Source organism: Pagrus pagrus (genome assembly GCF_965226575.1).
Source record: "Pagrus pagrus genome assembly, chromosome: 4".
Taxonomy (NCBI): domain Eukaryota; kingdom Metazoa; phylum Chordata; class Actinopteri; order Spariformes; family Sparidae; genus Pagrus; species Pagrus pagrus.
This window is the reverse complement of record NC_140188.1, coordinates 3,103,513-3,125,976: the sequence shown is the minus strand read 5'-3', so window position 1 is coordinate 3,125,976 and position 22,464 is coordinate 3,103,513. Positions and strand designations below refer to the sequence as shown.

General features: G+C 41.1%; 2 protein-coding genes across 6 annotated transcripts; one reads left to right on the top strand and one right to left on the bottom strand.

Moving 5' to 3' along the window:
* Positions 1-282: 282 nt before the first annotated feature.
* On the bottom strand, positions 283-17,441 carry vstm5 (V-set and transmembrane domain containing 5). Its single transcript, XM_084350577.1, has 5 exons — positions 17,019-17,441; positions 4,820-5,141; positions 2,797-3,123; positions 991-1,134; positions 283-660 (listed from the first exon to the last, which is right to left on the bottom strand). The coding sequence occupies exons 2-5, from the start codon at positions 4,893-4,895 to the stop codon at positions 629-631; spliced, it is 579 nt and encodes a 192-aa protein (XP_084206703.1). The 5' UTR covers positions 4,896-5,141; positions 17,019-17,441; the 3' UTR covers positions 283-628.
* On the top strand, positions 6,518-21,239 carry LOC311255900 (uncharacterized protein). 5 transcript variants are annotated; one of them, XR_014622405.1, is made up of 5 exons: positions 6,518-6,639; positions 11,407-11,722; positions 11,813-12,062; positions 20,285-20,389; positions 20,765-21,239. XR_014622405.1 is itself a non-coding variant. In XM_084350578.1 (5 exons), the coding sequence occupies exons 3-5, from the start codon at positions 11,938-11,940 to the stop codon at positions 15,660-15,662; spliced, it is 531 nt and encodes a 176-aa protein (XP_084206704.1). In that variant the 5' UTR covers positions 6,518-6,639; positions 11,407-11,722; positions 11,813-11,937; the 3' UTR covers positions 15,663-15,962. The 5 variants fall into 5 exon arrangements, 1 of the variants encoding a protein (XP_084206704.1); XM_084350578.1 differs by lacking the exons at positions 20,285-20,389; positions 20,765-21,239 and adding exons at positions 15,034-15,172; positions 15,396-15,962; XR_014622403.1 differs by lacking the exons at positions 11,407-11,722; positions 11,813-12,062 and having other exon boundaries at positions 6,518-6,634.
* Positions 21,240-22,464: the final 1,225 nt, after the last annotated feature.

The following is a 22,464-nucleotide window of genomic DNA, read 5'->3' as shown; positions in this document are numbered from 1 at the left end:
TATAAATAAGATATTTTCTAAGGACTTCAGTGTATTTTTATTGTGAGGAATGATGACACTGCAGCGGTGCGTGTGTCAACTCATTTCAAATATTCAGAATGAATATTTCTGAAAACACTACAACCGACCAGTCAAAGTGCTTTACAACACATTCACCCATTCAGGCCCTGATGGCACAAGCTACCACGCAAGGTGCCGATCTGCTCGTCGGGACCGCCCCTCAATATTCGTACCAACCTCCGATTAATGAACGACCTGCTCTACCACCTGAGCCACATCTGCCCTCAACATTCAAGATTCATGTTTGGAAAACTGTTGTAAAGAAAATACACACACAATTCATTTGACAATAAATACAGTATGTATTGTTTTCCAGTCCCATCAGTGGTATATTTACATTCAATCCTGTGTATTCAGCAGTGAGAAATGTATTGTATGTATTCAATACAAAATGTAAACAAGTTTTTTACATAACTGGCGAGCCATCTTCCCGGCTCTAAGTAACTTTTTGAACTAAAAGAAAGACTGTTGTTTTACCTAAATCTTAAAAAGTGGTCCTTATTGCAGCACTGGTACGTGTGATGAACAGTCTCTGCCGTGTTGTCATGTTGTGGGTACCAGACGTCCATCAAAGAGGCTGCAGCTCTGTTGCATCATTTTCTGCACAAAGGAATTAAACTTGTCAATACAGAAACTAAAGTTAGCACAGCACACCGGTGTACAACACTATAATAGAGCTTCACAGACCTTTGTACTCTAACACACCCATACTTAAGACATAATGGATAACTTTAAGCCACAGTCGCGCCCATTGAGCCACATTTATACAATTAACACAATGATGCAGCAAAGAGAAGAAAGACTGAGTAAACTATGAAGTCCACAGCAAACAAACCTCTCATATTCATTTTAGATGTTTCTGTATATATTTTAAATTAAGATCCATAGAGGTGCATATACTTTAGAGAAGTATTTTTGTTGTTGCTTTACCTGGCATCTGTTTCCTGCGTCTCCATGCCACTATCTTCCTGTAGACCTTGTCTAGTAGCCACATGGCCAGCATGAGCAGGCCGGCGAGACAGGCCAGTGCTAAGGCAGAGACAGACAGGTACTGGAGATCCTCATACAGCACCTCTGCAGGACAGAGACACAGGAGCCCAATCATATTTACTTCAAAAGAATACTTTCCACAAAACAAACATGGTAGGAATGCAGCTTGTGTAATACAGAGACGAGGTAGCTCAGCATCAGGAAGACAATTACTGTGGTTAAATGTTAAGAATGGTGAGAACTAAAAGTATTTTACTTCTTACGTCAAAGTCATAAATAACATGATCTTACAGTGTATAACTATATATATATATACTATATTATTATTATATTCATGTGTCATCCTTTAACACCAGAATCCCACATCAGATTGTGTTGTTTATTAAAAATAGACAGACAAATGATCCGATTGTTTACTGATGAGTAACGATGACAAACTCAGCTTGAATAAAAGCACATATAAAGTTCAAAATGACTTTTACTGCCTCCGCAGGTCCTGAACTGACTGACCTGGAAGTCATAAATGCCTCCATAAAATGTGGAAGGCTGCCGGATTTTGTTTTGTTTTTATCTTCAGACTACACGTTCTTAGAGGGGGTCATGTCCCCCAAATATACAGTGGAGGTAAGCAGCTTTCAACATTAACACCTGGAAGCTGAGATCAAACTGGCAACCTTCAAGGAACAAGTCTGCTTCTAATAATCCACAGACGAGACTGTGAAATCAGGGCAGCTGTTTTTCTATTACCCCAGCAACTGTTACCACATTGCTGTTGAGCAAGGCACACGCAGTCAGGCTGCCGAGAGGAACAGTTAATTTATCTACTCGACCACATGCTGAGGGAAAGTTGAATGAAGTTCGGTAGTCTACAAAAAATGTTTTGGCTTCACAGCAAAACAGTGTTTAAAATCAATGTTGGGTCCTGGAGCTTTCAGAGACTTGGATTACGTCGGACCAGCTGTGTGGAGCCATTTTATTTATATTTTCAGTTTTATTTTTATATTTTACAACAAGTCTCCAGCTACTTCAGTTGTTTAGCAGAATGCTGAAACTCTGTTTTGCTGTGAAGCTCCAGAGATGTTTTGTGGGCAACGAAACTTCACCTGACTTTCCATCAGCATGGAGGTGAGGAGATGATGGCTCTCATTGGACTCTCATTACCTCCACCAAGGAGGTTATGTCTTCACCCATGTCCGTTTGTTGGTTTGTTTGGTTGGTTGGTTGGTTGGTTTGTCAGCAATATTACAAACAATCGACTCAACGGATTTCCATGAAACTTGGATGGAGGATGGGTCTCAGCTTAACTTATGGTGCAGATCTGGATAAAGTGATGGATCCTGGAACTGTTTTCAGTTTCTTTAACATTGTGTGACATTTTGGTTCATTTCTCAGGGAATAATGCTGGTACCTATGAGTCAGTAAACTGATGCTGATCCTTAAAGATCTGGATTTAAATAAAGGCTTTACCGAATCAAATGTGTTGGGCCTTGGCTGAGGTATACTCTCTAATGAGTGCCATTCCAGTTTTCTGAAATGTTTGACTCGTTCTTGCTGTTTATTCTCGTCTGATTTGCTGTTGCTAGGCAGCAGTTATAACAGTGTAAAAGCGGTTCTGCATATTTCCTGACACCTACGACTCGAGGCTGTGAGGGCAGAAGAAATGTGGTCAAACAAGGTTTTCCAAGCTGCAGCACTCTAAGCTATTTGCTGTAGGAGTGACGTACACAGGAGTTCAGACCCACTCACCGTTCACTTTCAGGACATGACCAGCGTCCTTACTGTTTCCTGCCGTGTCTGTGACAGTGATCACATAGTATCCACCGTCCTGCAGCCGCAGGTCTGACAGGCCCATAGAGCCATTGTTGTAGGGCTGCACTCTGCTGCTGTAGTCCACCGTTATGTTGGTGTACACCCCCGGCTGCCAAGTGCCTATGGTGCGGCTCACCACCCCTGACATAAAGGTCCATTGTATGGTGTGGATCCCACTGCAGTTCACATCCACAGAGAAAAACACATCCTCCTGCACTGACCTGGTGAGGCTCCTCTGGGGAGAGTGGATGGAGATGGCTCCGGCTTCAGAAGTGAAAGAGATGTGAGGAAAGAGATGTTAGATCCTGAGCTCGTATATGTAGATGTGAACAGATGTGAATGCAGTATTATCAAAGAGACAATGAATTACAGACAGACAGACAGAACTCTAGTAAAAGTGAAACTCATCAATACAAAAAGTACTTGTGTAGAAGTCTTAAAATATCTGATATCAAATGTATTTAAGTATCAAAAGTAACAAAATGATCATTTAAAAGTTGATTAAACTTTAATGTACTATCCATACATTATTCACTGAGAAATTAACAAAAATGTCAACAACAAAAAAGCCCAATCTCGTAATATTCAAGGAAGTGAGAAAAAAAATCTTGAATCTGTTTCTTTATCAAGATCCACACCTAAAGTTAATGTGGTCTCTTCTGGACAGAGACTCATCCTCCATCCAAGTTTGGTGGAAATCTGTTGAGTAGTTTTTGTGTACCTGCCGACAAACCGACCTACAAATGGACTCTGGCGAAAAACATCACCTCCTTGGTGGAGGTAATGATGGTTACTATGAAGTATCAAAAGTATAGTAAAAGTAAATTATACTGAAATGTACAAGTATGTATGTATACTATGATTATTGTTTGTTTTTTAATCCTATTGCCAATTGAATTAATTTAAAAATGTACTACTTTGGCTCCGATGCAGCGTGCAACCTGCAAAGTAACTAAAGTTTTTGAAGAAAAAATTAACAAAAAATTAAGTAAAAGTAGCAAAAAAATGGAAATACTCAAGTAAAGTATCTCAAACTTTTACAGTAACAACAGTACATGTACTTTATTGCACACTGCCTGATAGACAACTTTACCTTTTACACTGTTAGTCACTGTTCAACCTTCACACAGACAGGACAGTATTTACAGCAGAACTCATTTCAGTGTATGACTCAACGCAGCTCCATAAAAAGAAACTATTTAACCTCACAGGTTTTGCATCTCAGTACATAATAGGTCACAGCTGCTGGAAACACTGTGACTCATTTACATCAAATTCCACATGCAGACAGAAATGTGCTGTTCTGTGCTGGCTGGAGGGATGAAACTTGTCGAACAAGCTCAGAAGTAACATTTTGAAATCGTGACCTGTGACTTGTGACTTCTGGCCGCCACTCATCTAATATTTTTACAGCCGTTTTTTAATGTGTGAGATCTGGTTCTGCTGGTGACGTTTGCGTAATGAGGCACAGGTGAGGAATTCGACCTGAGAATACCACTGCTGACTAAGAGACAAGGCAGTGTGGGAAACAAAAGTGCCAGATGTCACAAATAAGATTACGCAATAGACTTCATCACATGGATACTAGATTTTTTTTGTTTTGTTTGTTTTTAGCATGTTTCTGTGTGAAATAATCTAATTATGAATTAGCTTATGACCTAATGACAGCTCTGATGTTTCTTATTTTAGCAAAGAAGCTGGACGTGGCGTAGAAGACTTCAATTTGTACTGACATCAGTTGCCATTTCCTTTGTATTTTCTTCAAGATTCGAGTTTTCTCTGGTGTGCTGGGACTTCTTGGTGTGGACCAGGAGAAAATATTTCTAAAGTTCTATCTGAAAAGGCTCCTCATTCTGTGTATTTAGTCCTGATAAAGGCATGCTGTCAAACACAACAGTCAACAGATATATGAGGTGTTTGGAGAAGAATCGTGTATGTAAACATCTATATGAAGGCTTACCTAGGTGACACATATATAATGCGATGCTGAGAAACACAGCGACATCTTGAACATCCCAGAGCCTGAAATGCCACATTGGAATCCCAGACCCATTGGTCGAACCGCAGTATAAGAATCTCCTCCGGGGTTATTTCACATCCTGAAGTATCCTCCTCTTTGTCTTTCTCCTTTCAAAACAGCCTCTCCTCGTTCCCAGGGTTTCCTCTTTCACCGTCCTTTATACAGGTGTATCTCTGTGAGTTGTCCTCCTTATTTTTGTGAGAAAACGAAGTGCCTGTAGTTTCCCTCCTCTTTCAGGACTGCGCTGGACTTGTCTTCATACCTGTGCAAGTCAGTGCCAGCCAGCCCACACCTATCAGACAGGTTGAGCCAGAGATTACTGAGCAAACAGTGTTCTGTGATCTCACACATAACCACACCCCCTGCACGCACACACACACACACACACACACACACCCACACACACACACACTCGAGGGAATAAAGCTATAGAGCAAACACATATATCCTTCTCAATTTACTTACTACCACCTCCTCCCTTCCTGCCCAACAAACACTCACCTGTATACGCAGACACACTATCTACTATCTGCAACAGGATAGGCTGAATCACCTGCTATACCTGGTGTGACTCACCCGGTAAAACATGTCAAACAGGAAGTGTGTATTCACTAACACTAACACACGGTGAACACAATCAGTTAACGGACATTTTCATTTAGAAGGCTGATCGAGATGTCTGGTTAATTCAGTGCTTGTGTAGTCCTCACAACATATAAATAACTGATTGATTTTAAAAAATGTAAACCATCTTTAAAGACATCTTAGATGGAAAGATCAATCTTGATTAATATCAAAGAACTACATTTGACAGGTTTATCTCGGTAGGGAAATTATTTTGGCCAAATTAGACTATCAAAATAATATTGTTTTTCCATGAGGCTTTGTTTTTTCACATCCTAATAATCCAGGATATCAGCAATACCACGGAAAGAAAATACATTATACTCTAAATTATTTTACATTTTAATCATTTTTACATTATAATCATGTATAATGTCCATTCCATAGTTTGAACACAAAACACAAAAGTACAAAATAAATAAAAGTCCCCCACCCTTTTAGTTAGAATGTAAAATACATTACACTCTGTCACATATTGTCTGTATGCAGTTTATATCCATGTAGACTATACTGTCTATGGCTTGTAGGTGGGAAACAATAGAAATCAGCCTTTCATTTTAATTAGATACATGTTGATTTGAAACCAAAACTAGAATTCTCAACTATTAAAGGCAGATTGTTTTATGTATTTATGTAATATTATTATTATTTTTATTATTATTATCATCATCATTGTTGCATAACTCTGTAATCGGATTATTGGCTATATTAGCTACACAAATCACTTTATTGATCATTGCTCTTTTGCTCCTATTAATATGTATTGTTTCTGTCCATTTGTATGCTTCATATTAGAAAATAAAGATTTTTTTAAAAAGTTGGTAAAGCTTGAATTTTAATTTAAAAAATGAAGAATTGGAGCGATATTAATTTAGGCCAAATAAGGCTACATAAATGTTTTCACGAAATAAAATTGTCTTATATTTATAATTAATTAACGTGTAATGTCGGGTTCAGGCTTTTGACCACGCCCCCATCTCTCTGCACGCGGCCTGTATTTGCACACGGCTCCTTTCTCACGGGGTCAAGCGCAAGTTCGAGCAGCCATCTTACATCATCAGGTAGCTGCAGCCGTCAACTGTCTCCGGACAACTTCACTAAAGGACGCTAGAAAAGTGGACGAAAACTTCGGTGAGGTAATTTTAACCGTCTAACATTACATTTATTGAAGACACAATTATTGTGTCAACTCTTGGAAATTCCTGACCACTATTTTTGAGCGTTTGACCGCTGGACGTGCTGTGATTAGCCGAGTGACCGTTAACTACCATGTTAGCAAGCGGGCTAAAGGTAATTATCGTTATGTTGCTATATTTGTCACTTTAATATGGCAGAAACTGACTTGTACAAACTGTCAAAGGTTATTGTCAGGGGGAGTTATCATACAAGCTTTAATGGGAGCTTAATCCAGACTGACTTCGAGTCTCCCTCGTTAACAGCGGGTTACATCACCTCCATGCCCGCCATGTCAGTGAAGTTATAGCGAATTTCTTCAAAATTCAAGTCTGTTTGTCACAGGAGACATGTTCTGTATATTTAATTAACAAAGCAGTACACTGCCACATAACTTGTGTTATTATTGTTGACCAAGAATGTCAGTTTATTGCATCTGCGTGAAGCCGTTTGAGGACTCCGCAAACGTTGTCCGCCATTTTGAAACTGATAGCTTGTAAGTGGCGTGACCGTAAAACTTCATTAAGGACTGTTAATGTCCATATCTGCCAAGGTAGCTGAATGGCATAATTTTCATTATACCGCCGATTTTACGGAGTGGTTATTGTTTCTGCTTTGAATGAGCAGCAGAGCATGGTGTCTCCGGTAAACTTTACCTGAAGAAGGATTGCATTGCTAGGTGTTCATGCTTGAGACTACAGGCTGTGAAGCGTAACGTGCAGTTGGCTCTCCTCTGCTGGAGGAGGAGGAGCTGAACCTGTTGCTGTGAACTGAGTAACGTTATTAAAGCGTAAAAACATTATTCTCCTCAAACGCTGAAGTTCAGTGTGCGTCATCGAGTTACACTGAAGGAATGTTAACACACAGTTGCATAGATTAATGTGTTAAATGCGTCTGTAAAAGGAAATGTGATGTTTTAATCTTTAAACTTCCTATTGGCCGAGAGCGTACCACGTGGCCAGAACGCAACGAGAAGGTGCGTTTGCAAACGATAGTTTTTTATGCTTTAATGGTAATGTCGCTACAAATCGGCACCAGTGATACATTATCTGAAATGTACATTTTACTGTCTTGTATGGCGATGCAAAAAGTTTTAGCTCAAGTCTCAAACCATGAGGTAGACTGACGTTGCCGAGAGTCACTACCTCTCCTCTGTCAGTTGTTCAGTATCGCTTCTCGGCCTTTTGGCTAAGATCAAGTGTAGTATCTGTTCTTATCAGTTTAATATCTGATACGTCCCCTACCCGGGGACCATATATTAAATTGATTTTTGGAGCAGGGAGATGGAATAGGGGCTTGCTCCGTCCACTCCACGCATCGACCTGGTATTGCAGTACTTCCAGGACCGGTGCACCCCCCTCTCAATGTCTAAAAATAATCTTGGTGGCTGAATCCAAGGATTTTAGTACACCTTCGTTATATTACAGTGATTTGCTGTTGTTATGTTATGTACCTCACAGTGAATACAGCTCTGTTATCATTCCTCCAGCAGTCTAGTGATATTGCAGCTGCAGTGGGGCATTCCCTTCAAGCTCAGTGCACCATCTAGTGGCCAGAAATGTAGACTGCAATCAGACCCGTCCTCTGCAGAGTGGTGTCATGTTATATGAATGCAACTGCCCCTTCGTCATTTGACGAAAATGTGAAATATCCATTTATTAAGTCCTCGTAGTGATTGATTTGATTCTATCAGTGTTGTAAAGGCTTCATTACTCTCTAGTTCACAGTGGAAGTCCTCACTGCATGGTTTTCTAGTGTAGTTTCACAGTATAAGAGACAGTGTATGTGTGCACTTTATTTTATTGATCTAAATTATTTCTTTGCCATATACAAAGGAACCTACTTTATATATAGATAAACAATCAATTAAGTGTATACTAGTTCAGCTAGCTTAAACTAATGCAGTCTAATGCAACAGTCTTGCAATAAAACCTCCCTTCATGAAGGTTATAATGTTCCTGTATTAATACACCAGGCAGGTCCAAACTATTCCATAAAAGGCCATTTGGCTGCAGGTATTCCTTCCAACCCAGCAGGAGCACACCAGGTTAAACTTACTTAATCGACTGAACTTAGTCTTGAAATGGTTTGTTAATCAGATTTGCTCTTGATTTGTTTGAATAAAGACCTGCAGCTGCACACCCCTGCTGTCGTTCACCCTCCAGACAAATAGGTGGCAGTATCAGGAGGGTTAGTTGACACTAGCAGTGAACAAAGAAATAGGAAGTGGTTGTAATGTGACGGGGGTGGGGGAACATGTGATTTGTGTCTTTTATCATTTTCTCTGAATTTTAAATGTAAACCAAACATCTGAATGCAGTATGGTTTAATCTTAGGCTCATTTGTAAGGCTCAAATGTGTTGTTAGGCTGTTAGTCATTTGTTGGAGGTAAAATAGATACAATGTGAGGCTTTAGGTTAACGTGTGGTGTGGGAATACAGCATTGCATGATGGGAAATACAACCATTAGTTATCAAGTAAAATGCAAATAATCATTGTCAGCCTCAGTACAAATCTGTATTTTCTGTATGAAGGTCCTGTACATTCACACACCTTTTTTTATGACCTCTGGTTCTGGTAATTTCTAGATAGTATAGATTGCACCATCCATCAACATGGTATGTGTGTGAAAGAGGTCCCTGCCTCTGATCTGTACAACTCATACTTACCTGGCAGGGGAGATACCATGATCAAGAAGGTGGTTCACCCAGGGCGAGGCTCAGCCATTGCACTCCGGTTGTGCTGACCCCTGCGAATTCCCCAAATGTGGGAATCTCGACTGCATAATTTCTGGTAGTGGGGGACTGCGTTCGCGCTCTCCCCTGATAACATGTCAAAAGAAAATTTAAATATAACTGACAGCTGCGTCAAAAAGTTTCACTACATTAAAGTCACATGCTCGTTGTAAAGCTGAACATTTTTAACAGCAAAGTCAATATTATATAAATTGCATACCTCTGCGTAAACTACAGCAGAAGTTCCTGTGATAATAATATAGCCTCTCACGTATTTAGTCAATTATACTCTGAATGTGAAATCAGTCAACAGCTCTGTTATAAATAGAAAAACTTTGGAAGTAAACCATCAGTGAAGAAGAAAATAATCTGTCAATATATTAACTTTAGTTTGCAGATTATTCTGATGAAATGTGACTTTGCTGTTGGTAAAAACAAAACAAAACAAATCTGAGAAATAAAAATTGTGTCACATCAGTAAAAATTAAACATTTTCTCTAGTCACACGTTTTTACTCGAGCAGCTCCTTTGCCACAGAAACAGTCAGTTTGGCAAGTTCTTGTTTTTCACATCTAGAGGGAGCCAAGTCTCTAGAATCTACTAGTGGGGAGGTTAAAGGCCCTCTGATGTGAAACTGACCCTCTTGTAAGCGAGAGTTTCACCGGTTTTCTTCCTTACATTTAGATTTTGCGGTGTGTGTTTATGTGGGTGGTAGCTTAAGCAGCAATAGCAAGTTCTTTGTCATGAAAACAGGCGTTTATGCTCCTTCTGCAGTTGTTTCTCTTTTCATCCCCAGTGTTGAAGATTGTGAACAGTCTCAGTTAACTACACTGCTGCTGAGGAAAGAGGAAGTTAGAGGCAGTGGCAGCCAGGCCAGGAAACCGGAGGGTTTTGATTCACAGTACTGGAATTAGGTTATTTGAGGCAGGAATTGTTGCTATGTAAAATATGGCTGGTATTAGACAAGAGTGCTTGAGCTGCAAAAAAAAAAAATCTGGAGCCACACAGCCCTTTTTGAAATATTTAGGACATGCCTGCTTTCTCGCTTACTCAGAACAGTAGGTGGCAGTATCAGGAGGGTCAGTTGCCCACCAACAGAGAACAAGAAACAGGAACAAAGAAACTAGAAGTGGTTCTAATGGGGGTGGGGAAACATGTGATTTGTCTTTTTAACCTTTTCTCTGAATTTTAGATTTAAATCAAACATCTCATTGCAGTATGATTTTAGTTTTGGCTCATTTGAATGTGCTGTTTTGCTGTTGGTCATTTGTTGGAGGTAAAATAGATACAACTTGAGATTTTTGGTTAGCATGTGGTGTGGGAATACAGCATTGCATGATGGGAAATACAGCCATTATTTATCAAGTAAAATGCAAATAATCATTGTCAGCCTCAGTATAAAACTATTTTCTGTACGAAGGTCCTGCAGATATACACAAACTTTTTTTATGACCTCTGGTTCTGGTAATTTCTAGATAGTATAGATTACACCATCCATCAACATGGTATGTGTGTGAAAGAGGTCCCTGCCTCTGACCTGTACAACTCATACTTACCTGGCAGGGGAGATACCATGATCAAGAAGGTGGTTCACCCAGGGCGAGGCTCAGCCATTGCACTCCGGTTGTGCTGACCCCTGCGAATTCCCCAAATGTGGGAATCTCGACTGCATAATTTCTGGTAGTGGGGGACTGCGTTCGCGCTCTCCCCTGATAACATGTCAAAAGAAAATAATTATCAACCAAAGTAGTCAACCAATTTCACTGTAATCATCTTGCGGTTCTCAAAGTATTATGTAGTGTCTGTGCCTTTTTATTTAAAAAAGAGTTCCTGTGATGTTTTTTTAAATTGTATTTTTTATTTTATTTTTTAAACTTGCAGCTTTATTACTTTTATCTAGGGTGAGGTCCCAAATCATTTTAACAGTTCAGTGTATTTCAGCTAAGAGACCTGGAACAGATCCATTGTTGCCTGTCTTGTGTATTCTGGACACAGGTGTGCCACATGATGGGCAAGAATGTGTTCTGAAAGCAACGAAGGAGGCCAAGGTATGCCATTCATCTAAACCGTCCCAATGTACGATGAAAGCAGACTGAGCTGATCCAAAGACAGCTTGTGAGGAAGTAATATCACAACCAGTTTCAATGACATCGGTTATACAATCCTGGAGCTGTTCCAAGTTCACGTTCAGTACAAGGAGGTCTTGTACATCGTCCTCACTTACATCCTGCTGCTCAACATGCTGATTTCCTTAATGGGCCACACAGTCGAGAGGATTTCTGAAGAAAGTGAAAACATCTGGAACCTACAGGTAGGAAGCTGTTCTGGTTTGTAAACTTGTTTTCACAGTAGAAGAAAATCTAACGTTTGCAGGATTAAGTTGAATTCTCAGGTCCGTCAGGTCCGTTATGCACTCCCGGGGAATGTCATCATCAGCCACCTGCCCCCGACCGGGTTGTGGCGAGCCCAAGTCGTTGAGGAGCTTGCTTTGGGAGTGCAGCGCTGCCACTGACCTGTGGGTTCCGCATGGATGTCCAGAAACCTGCTGGCAAGATGCAGACCCCCCGCCCGTGGGTAGTCTATGAAGCAGCATTTCAGGCAAGCCCAACATCAGCCTCAACACCAGCCTCCTGTCCGATTCATAGCAGCAGGTCAGTCCTCACAGAATCACCCCACTCAGAGCAAAACATCAGTCCTGGCACCAGGAAGCGACTGGTTAATGAGAGCCGACCTTGACTCACAGCTGAAGTTTCCCACGGACATTACCATCACCACACTTAGACCAGACATGGTCATGTGGTCGGCAGCTGAGAGAAAGGTCCTGATCATTGAGTTGACGGTCCCATGGGAAGGAGCAATTCAGGAAGCGTATGAAAGAAAGAAGCTACGGTACGCAGACCTTGTGGCGGAGTGTCAGCAGAGGGGCTGGAGAGCAACAACTTACCCAGTGGAAGTCGGCTGCCGTGGCTTCGTGGGGCTTTCAACCAAGCGCTTCCTAAAAGACATCGGCTTCTCAGAAACAAAAGCTCGGAAAGCCCAGAAAGACCTCTCTGAAGAAGCGGAGAAAGGGAGTTTCTGGCTCTGGTTACGTAGAAGAGACAAGAGCTGGGGGGCTAAGTCAGCCACATAGCGGAACCCGAGCACCCAAATCCAGCTGCAGGGAGACGTCCCTGACCGCTTCCCCACCATCCTGAGATGTACTGGAAGTAAAGGGGCAAAACATTAGTGAAGGATGGCATCCAGCTGAGGACCCTGCAGCTGGTACCTAGGCACTGGCGGAGGTGCAACAAGCAGAAATGCTAAGCAGTTATTACCACCAACCTGTTAATCAAAATTCACATCAGTATCTGAAGAGACTGCTAATTATTGCTGCATTCCACGCCAGGAAGTGGCCAATGGCATGTCCTTTCTACTCCTGGGCAACTTTCCTGCAAGCGTTACAGGCCAGGACCTCCGTCAGCATGGAGTACCAGACAGACATGTGGCAGATCTGCCTGACAGTTTTCAAGTAGCCACAGCAGTAAAGAAAAGCGTAACCCCACACACCGACTGGTCTCCAGAAAAACACACGGCTGCAAAAGAAAGTCTGCTGAGGGCACTCTCCCTCCCGCCACCATTCCAGGAATCTCAGGCGGAGGAAACCACATTCTGTCATTCTTGAGGACTTTCCTTGTCTTGATGTTGCCGTGCTTGTCCTCAAATGGCATTTTCTGTTGGAAGAGCCCTCTTTCAGCCATGTGACGTCTGCCTCGGGCAGCCCATTAGGACCAGACTCCCACATTTTATGCCACCCCTCATATGTCAACTGGTTGAATAACAAAGACAAGACCTTCATCTATCAACCAGTAAGTGCTCTGACTGTAAGGCTGTGCTCAGGTGGAGCAGCTACTAGCAGCTACTGCTGCCTCAGTCACAGTGTTTTTGCTTGCCTGCAGCGCTGCACCAGTCATATTAGACGTCGTCCCTTTTTGACCACCAGGAGCTGACGAAGAAGAACTATGAGCTTACAGGTGACGGTGGAAAAGTTTCTGTCTGTGATGGCTGTGGAGGGTCTGGTTGGGAGGCAGCATCTGTAGGGGTCAGGTCAGTGTCCTCTGAAAGGAAATCAGGACAAAACCTTATGCAGCCTTGAGGACAAAAATCTGTATCAAAGCAGCTAAAGGACAGAACTGTAGAACCATCCTCAGTGTGATTCTGCAGCTGGTTTTATTAGATACAGATTCTGCATTAATGAGGTTGATGCAGTAATATTAATCCAAGGAGATAAACGGATATACCTTGACTTTCAAAAGCGGCGAGTGCATCAGCCAGTAGAGCATCATCTGCCGAGCTGTCTTCACCTCTGGACCCTGGGGAGCTAGATGTGGCAGTTGCTGCTTGAATTTTTTACGGCACAGGCTGCACTGAGCCTCCCACTCATTCCCTGGTACAGCCTGAACCCAGTCGTATTTTGAGTCACTTAGCCACAATGGATTAAATCTGCACTTTCCCATCCCAAAGTTGCTGCGCGAGCGACGGCCTCGGTGGGTCAGCGGCTGACTGTGCACGCTCCAACGTAATGCTGCGTTCTAGAAAACTCGGAAATCAGGATCTTCCGACCTCCTAGTTGAAACAGTGCATTGGAACGCCACCTCATGTCGGAGATCGATAAAGTCGGAGAAAAAAATAATTTTACAACGCAAAGTTCAGTGATTTTTTTTTTTGTTAATTAATTTACGGTTATCAAATTTAAGACTTTTTCAAGTTTTTAAGACCCTGTGGGTACCCTGTTATAGTGCACCGCAGTAGCTCGGCATGCCTGCAGCACTGCACAGTATGGTTCAGGTACAAACACATCTACATGGATCATATGTTGGTTGTGATCAGGGCTCGACAGTGCGAGCATCTCGTCGCAAATGCTAGTAAAAAATAGTTTAGTAGCACGTGTGTGACTACCGAATTTTACCGTTCAATAAATGTTTAATGATGTGTTGCTGACGTATGGAGGTTGTGGCCGGTTGCGACTTGAATGCAGCCTCAGCTGAAAAAAAAATAATACGCGATTTACAGGTAGTGAGCGTGCTTGCCGACATGCTGCGGAAGGTAACGAGGCGAAGCCAAACAAACGAAAACAAAACGTATGAACTATGAAGCGCATTAGCGATTATTTTAAAAGGGCGACAGAGCCAGAAGCTGTGGACCCAGGCACCGAGGCCAAAATGGTGGACGAGGAAGAATTACAGTTAGATGAAGAAGCTAACGTGACTGAAGAAACCGGAGGAGCAGGTGATAACGCTACCATTCCCAGTCGTAAAAAGTACAGGTTTAATGCTGACTGGCTGAAAACATTCCCGTGGCTCCTTTACGAAAACCAATTAATGTATTGTAAGTACTGCAAAGCCAGGTTTGGTGAAGGATGATGCCATCCATACAACACTGGACTGCTTCAGAGTCCTAAACCCTGACACATGGCCAGAAGAGCCAGCAAACCTTCTTACATTCAGGGATGACAGCGTGGAAGAGCTGCTGGGGCATTTTGAGAAGCCTCTAACAGGGTAAGAATGTATTTGATAAGACACTGTATTGTTATTTGAAATACTTGTTGCATATGTGCAAACTCAATTGCTCTATTCTATCCTTCAGTGCACGGTGCAATACAGCTGCAGTCCAAGATGAATGGCGACAGCTCAAAGTCCTGGTAAGCCAGAACTTCCGGGACAAAACCTACACTGGCTTGTGGCAGATGCTGCTAACGAAGGACCCCAACAAGCAAGAATACAAAGTAAGGCCAGATAGTCCAGACATATTCATTCTTAGACATTATGTTTCTAATTTAAAAAGGGGTATTTCATTGCACTCTGGCATAATAGAGGACTTTTAGAAGATGATTAAAAGGCAGCTTTCAACATTACAAAATCACAATTTAAGCATTGTATAGTTGCATATTGGTTTTGATGAATTTAAGGTGAGTTGAAATGAATTTAAAATGTTATCTTCTCCCTTAGAACATACTGGACTTGGTAAAGATCATGCTGGTGCTGCCGATCTCAGCTGCCCAGTGTGAGAGAGGTTTTTCAGCCCAAAACCGGATCAAGAATTCCACAAGAAGCAGCCTTGCAGTCTCGACAACTGAGGACTTGATGAGGATCAGCTTGGAGGGGCCTTCGGTCGAGGAATTCAATCCAACTCCTGCAGTGGACCGCTGGCTGACCTCCAAACGGGCCAGACAACCAGATTACAAAAGCTGCTGGGACGATATCCTTTGTGTTTAAAGAGACTGAGCAGACTTGGATTTTGCTTTTAGAACTACTTGGGTTGTAACTAATTGGTTAATTTAATTTAAAATTCAAGGACATTGACCCCCTCCCCTCCCCTTTAAAATTCAAGCACATTCTGTGAACCCTGCCTGTTGTATGAATGTTCTATGTTATAACAGAGGCCAAATAAGCTTAAGTCTGTTGTCAGTATTTGTTACAGTATTATTCTCTGCACTTTTTGGAGAATTTTACTTGCTGTTTTGATACTGTCTCAGTTGCACTGTGCACATTTGCACCAATAAATAACTGACAATACATGAGTTGTTACAGTATTATTCTCTCTGCACTCTTTAGAGAATATAACTAAAACTTAAAAAGCTATGAATTGAATTGTTTTGCTTATAAATGCCTCCTTGTTGACCTCATATCACTTTATTAAAGAAAAACACATTATTTGGTAACTTTTCATCGTGCCCCTAAAATTATTTGTGTGCTACTAGATTTTTCAACTTAGGAGCACACATGCCACTTGGGAAAATGCTAAGCGTCAAGCCCTGTTCACCTGTAGTGTCAGAGTCAGGATTTTACCTACTTACCTACCTACTTTTTTTCTGTATTGTACATGATTACATTGTCAAAGCATCTAAATCAAACCTTTTATTCTTTTGTTTTAAATGTACCTTCTGTTTAACACAACATTACCTGCAGGGCGATTAACTGAATTCTAAGTGCTGACAAAGAAACAAGGCAGTGTGGGAAGCCAAGACGTCACAATTAAAATTACTCAATAGACTTCATTACATGGATACTAGATTTTTTTTTTTTGTTTGTTTTTTAGCATGTTTCTGTGTGAAATAATCTAACTATGAATAAGCTTATGACCTAATGACAGCTTGTATTTTCTTCAAGATTCAGGTTTTCTCTGGTGTGCTGGGACTTCTTGATGTGGACCAGGAGAAAATATTTCTAAAGTTCTATCTGAAAAAGCTCCTCATTCTGTGTATTTGGTCCTGATAAAGGCATGCTGTCAAACACAACAGTCAAACAGATATGAGGTGTTTGGAGAAGAATCATAAACGTGTGTGAAGGCTTACCTGGGTGACACTTGTAAAATGTGATGCTGAGAAACACAGCGACATCTTGAACATCCCAGACCCATTGGTCGAACTGCAGTATAAGAATCTCCTCCGGGGTTATTTCACATCCTGAAATATCCTCCTCTTTGTCTTTCTCCTTTCAAAACAGCCTCTCCTCGTTTCCAGGGTTTCCTCTTTCACTGACCTTTATACAGGTGTATCTCTGTGAGTTGTCCTCCTTATTTTTGTGAGAAAACGAAGTGCTTTCAGGACTGCGCTGGACTTGTCTTCATACCTCATCAGTCAAAGTCTTTTGTGCTCCGATATCCAATTTAAATGCTGATTTTGCATTTTGAGGTCCTGGTTCTATGTCTGCATGTGCATCATCTTCATCCTCTTCCTCTGCTGTGACGGCATCCACAAACAGATCTGAGTTAAATCCACATCCTCTTTCTCAACCGTGTGTACATCTTTATGTTCTGTTCTGTCCAGAGTATAGCATTTAGATTTACATGCTCTAGCTAACTGGTTGAATTTTCCACACTTGAAGCAGTTTCCCCTTTGCTGGGCACTGTTTGTTTATCGTGGTGTTGTTGGACGTCTCCGGGCTTTCCTTTGGTCTGCTAGCATGTTTAGCGGTGGCTGGTTTCCAGGTCTGCGGTGTACTGGTTGCACTTCATGGCTGTCGGTGGCCATAGCCTTTGGCTGCACCTTGGCTAGCTCGTAGGAGCAGGCTATATCGGTCGCTTTGTCTAGCGTTTTGCATTTTTCTTCTTCATTTTTACATTACAATTCAAGTGGGTTCGTAGTCTAACTGCTTACGATTGCTCTGACACCATGTTGTAACTCTATTTTTTAATAATTGTTTGTTATGTTTGCATTTGTGTTTTGTATAGGCCTATGTCATATAAGCTACTGGATGTCTAAATTTCCCTCAGGATCAATACAGTATATCTTAATTTTTTATAACTTTAGCATATTACACATAATTGGATTTGTATACTAAATATTAGAAAATAAAGATTTGAAAAAAAAGATGTTAGATTTTATGTGGTTACATTAGCTTAAATTTTAATTAAAAAAAGAGAATTCAGCGATATTAATTTAGGCCAAAGAAGGCTAGATTATTGGCTACATAAATGTTTTCACGAAATAAAATTGTCTTATATTTATAATTAATTTCAGTGTAATTAACTTAATGGTCGGGTTCAGGCTTTTGAACACGCCCCCATCTCTGCACGCGGCCTGTATTTGCACACGGCTCCTTTCTCACGGGGTCAAGCGCAAGTTCGAGCAGCCATCTTACATCATCAGGTAGCTGCAGCCGTCAACTGTCTCCGACAACTTCACTAAAGGGCTAGAGAAGTGGATGAAAACTTCAGTGAGTTAATTTTAACCGTCTAACATTACATTTATTGAGGACAGAATATTGTGTCAACTCTTGGAAATTGCTGACCGCTATTTTTGAGCGTTTGACCGCTGGACGTGCTGTGATTAGCCGAATGACCGTTAACTACCATGTTAGCAAGCGGGCTAAAGGTAATTATCGTTATACTGCTATATTTGTCACTTTCATATGGCAGAAACTGACTTGTACAAATTGTCAAAGGTTATTGTCAGGGGGAGTTGTCATACAAGCTTTAATGGGAGCTTAATCCAGACTGACTTCGAGTCTCCCTCGTTAACAGCGGGTTACATCACCTCCATGCCCGCCATGTCAGTGAAGTTACAGCGAATTTCTTCAAAATTCAAGTCTGTTTGTCACAGGACACATGTTCTGTATATTTAATTAACAAAGCAGTACACTGCCAGATAGCTGTGTTATTATTGTTGACCAAGAATGTCCGTTTATTGCATCTGCGTGGAGCCGTTTGAGGACTCCGCAAACGTTGTCCGCCATTTTGAAACTGATAGCTTGTAAGTGGCGTGACCGTAAAACTTCATTAAGGACTGTTAATGTCCATATCTGCCAAGGTAGCTGAATGGCATAATTTTCATTATACCGCCGATTTTACGGAGTGGTTATTGTTTCTGCTTTGAATGAGCAGCAGAGCATGGTGTCTCCGGTAAACTTTAACTGACGAAGGATTGCATTGCTAGGTGTTCATGCTTGAGACTACAGGCTGTGAAGCGTAACGTGCAGTTGGCTCTCCTCTGCTGGAGGAGGAGGAGCTGAACCTGTTGCTGTGAACTGAGTAACGTTATTAAAGCGTAAAAACATTATTCTCCTCAAACGCTGAAGTTCAGTGTGCGTCATCGAGTTACACTGAAGGAATGTGAACACACAGTTGCATATATTAATGTGTTAAATGCGTCTGTAAAAGGAAATGTGATGTTTTAATCTTCAACTTCCTATTGGCCGAGAGCGTACCACGTGGCCAGAACGCAACGAGAAGGTGCGTTTGCGAACGATAGTTTTTTATGCTTTAATGGTAATATCGCTACAAATCGGCACCAGTGGTACATTATCTGAAATGTACATTTTCCTGTCTAATATGGCGATGCAAAAAGTTTTAGCTCAAGTCTCAAACCATGAGGTAGACTGACGTTGCCGGGAGTCACTACCTCTCCTCTGTCAGTCGTTCAGTATCGCTTCTCGGCCTTTTGGCTAAGATCAAGTGTAGTATCTGTTCTTATCAGTTTAATATCTGATACGTCCCCTACCCGGGGACCATATATTAAATTGATTTTTGGAGCAGGGAGATGGAATAGGGGCTTGCTCCGTCCACTCCACGCATCGACCTGGTATTGCAGTACTTCCAGGACCGGTGCACCCCCCTCTCAATGTCTAAAAATAATCTTGGTGGCTGAATCCAAGGATTTTAGTACACTTTCGCTATATTATAGTGATTTGCTGTCGTTATGTACCTCACAGCGAAAACCGCTCCGTTATCATTCCTCCAGCAGTCTAGTGATATTGCAGCTGCAGTGGGGCATTCCCTTCAAGCTCAGTGCACCATCTAGTGGCCAGAATGTAGATTGCAATCAGACCCGTCCTCTGCAGAGTGGTGTCATGTTATATGAATGCACGGACGTAATTTGGAGGGGCGGGGAGACACAGGAGACATGTCCCCTGCACTTTTTACTGTCCAAAAACAATGCTGTAGTAAACAGACACGACAAGCACTAGGACTAAGCGGAAAACGGCGGCTCAAGCTGAAGCCTTTTTCCCTTAGTTTTTATTGAAAGTGCTGATAAATAAAATGTGTTGTTGTTGTTATTGTTATTGTTATTATTATTATTATTATTATAACTGTAGAGCCTCAACAATGCAAAGATTTTAAAAAAGCTTATTTAATGCCAAAGAGATGCACTTATTTTCATGTATTATTTTTATGTTGAAAGGCAGCAACTGTTTAAAAAAAAAAACACAAGCTTTAAAAAGATTTAGGGAAAAATACAATAAAACCTCGGATTACAAATGTGATTTTTATACATCCAGGCTCATGATAATTGTGAAACTAAGTGTTTTTCCCTCTATAACCATATCATCAAAATTGATGATTGTTGCACCCCAAATTGTCCCACTGTTCATGTCATTCATCAATATATTTTTGTCAGGTGATGGATAGTAGAGATGCAGAAGGAGACACAGGAGGAGAGGCTGGAGGAGGTAGAGGAGGAGAAGATGGAGGAGATGTAGGAGGAGAGGCTGGAGGCTCACAGGTGAGGTTGAAAAAATAAACATATGGTAGTCATGAGATTTAAGCATTGTGACAATTGTTAGGGTGATGGTAATCTGTATCAGAGCTTTCAAAGTTAAACACCATGCGTCTATATATTTTGTCAGATGAAAGAAGAAAACTGGCCAGGTACAGTTTTATATTGAGGCCGGTGTACTAAAAAGTCTGTGTAAATGTATTATTTTATTGGTAAGAAATAGTTGCGACTAAGCAGTGAGTTCATGAGCTGGGTCAGGAACTCACAGTAGGGAGGGAGTAACATAAATTAGTTTATTTGGCAATATTTTTCGTCATTACTGTAATTAATTAAATTATAAGTTGCTCATAGATATTCCACCTTTTGTTATGTTTATCTTAGCTGGCTCAGCAGCAGCCAGGGGTCAGTGGATGCTCAGGCAGTAAAGGAGCACAAGATGGAAGAGCAGAAATGAGGTCTGTTTACCATATATTCCAAAAATAACTGTAAAATTGGTGGTACTGAGTTGGAGTGAAGTTGACTAACAAGGTGAAACACAGAATTGGGTGATAATGTTTTGCTACATGCTTTACAACGATTCAAACCAGAAAAGGGAACAGTAAACTTAAAAGTAGCAATAGAAAACTAGAAGAACTTGTGTCCCCCCCACCTCTGAAATCAAAATTTCGTCCTTGTATGAATGGAACTGCCCCTTCGTCATTTGACAACAATGTAAAATATCCATTTATTAAGTCCTTGTAGTGATTGATTGGATTCTATCAGTGTTGTAAAGGCTTCATTACTCTTAATTCACAGTGGAAGTCCTCACTGCATGGTTTTCTAGTGCAGTTTCACAGCATAAGAGACAGTGTATGTATTCACTTTATTTTATCGATCTAAATTATTTCTTTGCCATATACAAAGGAACCTACTTTATATATAGATAAACAATAATTTAAGTGTATACTAGCTAGCTTAAACTAATTCAACAGTCTTGCAATAAAACCTCCCTTCATGAAGGTTATAATGTCTGTGTATTATAATAATACATCAGGCACGTCCAAACTTTTCCATAAAAGGCCATTTGGCTGCAAGTATTCCCTCCAACCCAGCAGGAGCACACCAGGCTAAACTTACTTAATCGACTGAACTTAGTCTTGAAATGGTTTGTTAATCAGATTTGTTCTTGATTTGTTTGAATAAAGACCTGCAGCCACACACCCCTGCTGTCGTTCACCCCCCAGACAAATAGGTGGCAGTATCAGGAGGGTCAGTTGACACTAGCAGTGAACAAAGAAACAGGAAGTGGTTGTAATGTGACGGGGGTGGGGGAACATGTGATTTGTGTCTTTTATCATTTTCTTTGAATTTTAGATTTAAATCAAACATCTCATTGCAGTATGATTTTAGTTTTGCCTCATTTGAATGTGCTGTTTTGCTGTTGGTCATTGGTTGGAGGTAAAATAGATACAACTTGAGATTTTAGGTTAGCATGTGGTGTGGGAAAACAGCAATGCATGATGGGAAATACAACCATTATTTATCAAGTAAAATGTAAATAATCATTGTCAGCCTCAGTACAAAACTGTATTTTCTGTATGAAGGTCCTGCAGATATACACACCCTTTTTTATGACCTCTGGTTCTGGTAATTTCTAGATGGTATAGATTGCACCAGCCATCAACATGGTATGTGTGTGAAAGAGGTCCCTGCCTCTGATCTGTACAACTCATACTTACCTGGCAGGGGAGATACCATGATCAAGAAGGTGGTTCACCCAGGGCGAGGCTCAGCCATTGCACTCCGGTTGTGCTGACCCCTGCGAATTCCCCAAATGTGGGAATCTCGACTGCATAATTTCTGGTAGTGGGGGACTGCGTTCGCGCTCTCCCCTGATAACATGTCAAAAGAAAAATTTAAGTATAACTGACAGCTGCGTCAAGAAGTTTCACTACATTAAAGTCTCATATGCTCGTTGTAAAGCTGATCATCTTAAACAGCAAAGTCTATATAAAATAGCATACCACTGCATAAATTACAGCAGAAGTTCCCGCGATAATGTTCATATAGCCTCAGATATTTAGTCAATCATACTCAATGTG

Bases quoted from the DNA above. Each gene is read 5' to 3' on its own strand.
- vstm5 (XM_084350577.1), bottom strand. From the start codon at position 4,895: ATGTGGCATTTCAGGCTCTGGGATGTTCAAGATGTCGCTGTGTTTCTC. The intron at 3,124-4,819 runs GTAAGCCTTCAT...TCACTTCTGAAG, and splicing joins ATTATATATGTGTCACCTAG to CCGGAGCCATCTCCATCCAC. The intron at 1,135-2,796 runs GTGAGTGGGTCT...TCTGTCCTGCAG, and splicing joins TCATGTCCTGAAAGTGAACG to AGGTGCTGTATGAGGATCTC.
- LOC311255900 (XM_084350578.1), top strand. From the start codon at position 11,938: ATGGATGTCCAGAAACCTGCTGGCAAGATGCAGACCCCCCGCCCGTGG. The intron at 12,063-15,033 runs GTCAGTCCTCAC...TCTATCCTTCAG, and splicing joins TGTCCGATTCATAGCAGCAG to TGCACGGTGCAATACAGCTG. The intron at 15,173-15,395 runs GTAAGGCCAGAT...CTTCTCCCTTAG, and splicing joins CCAACAAGCAAGAATACAAA to AACATACTGGACTTGGTAAA.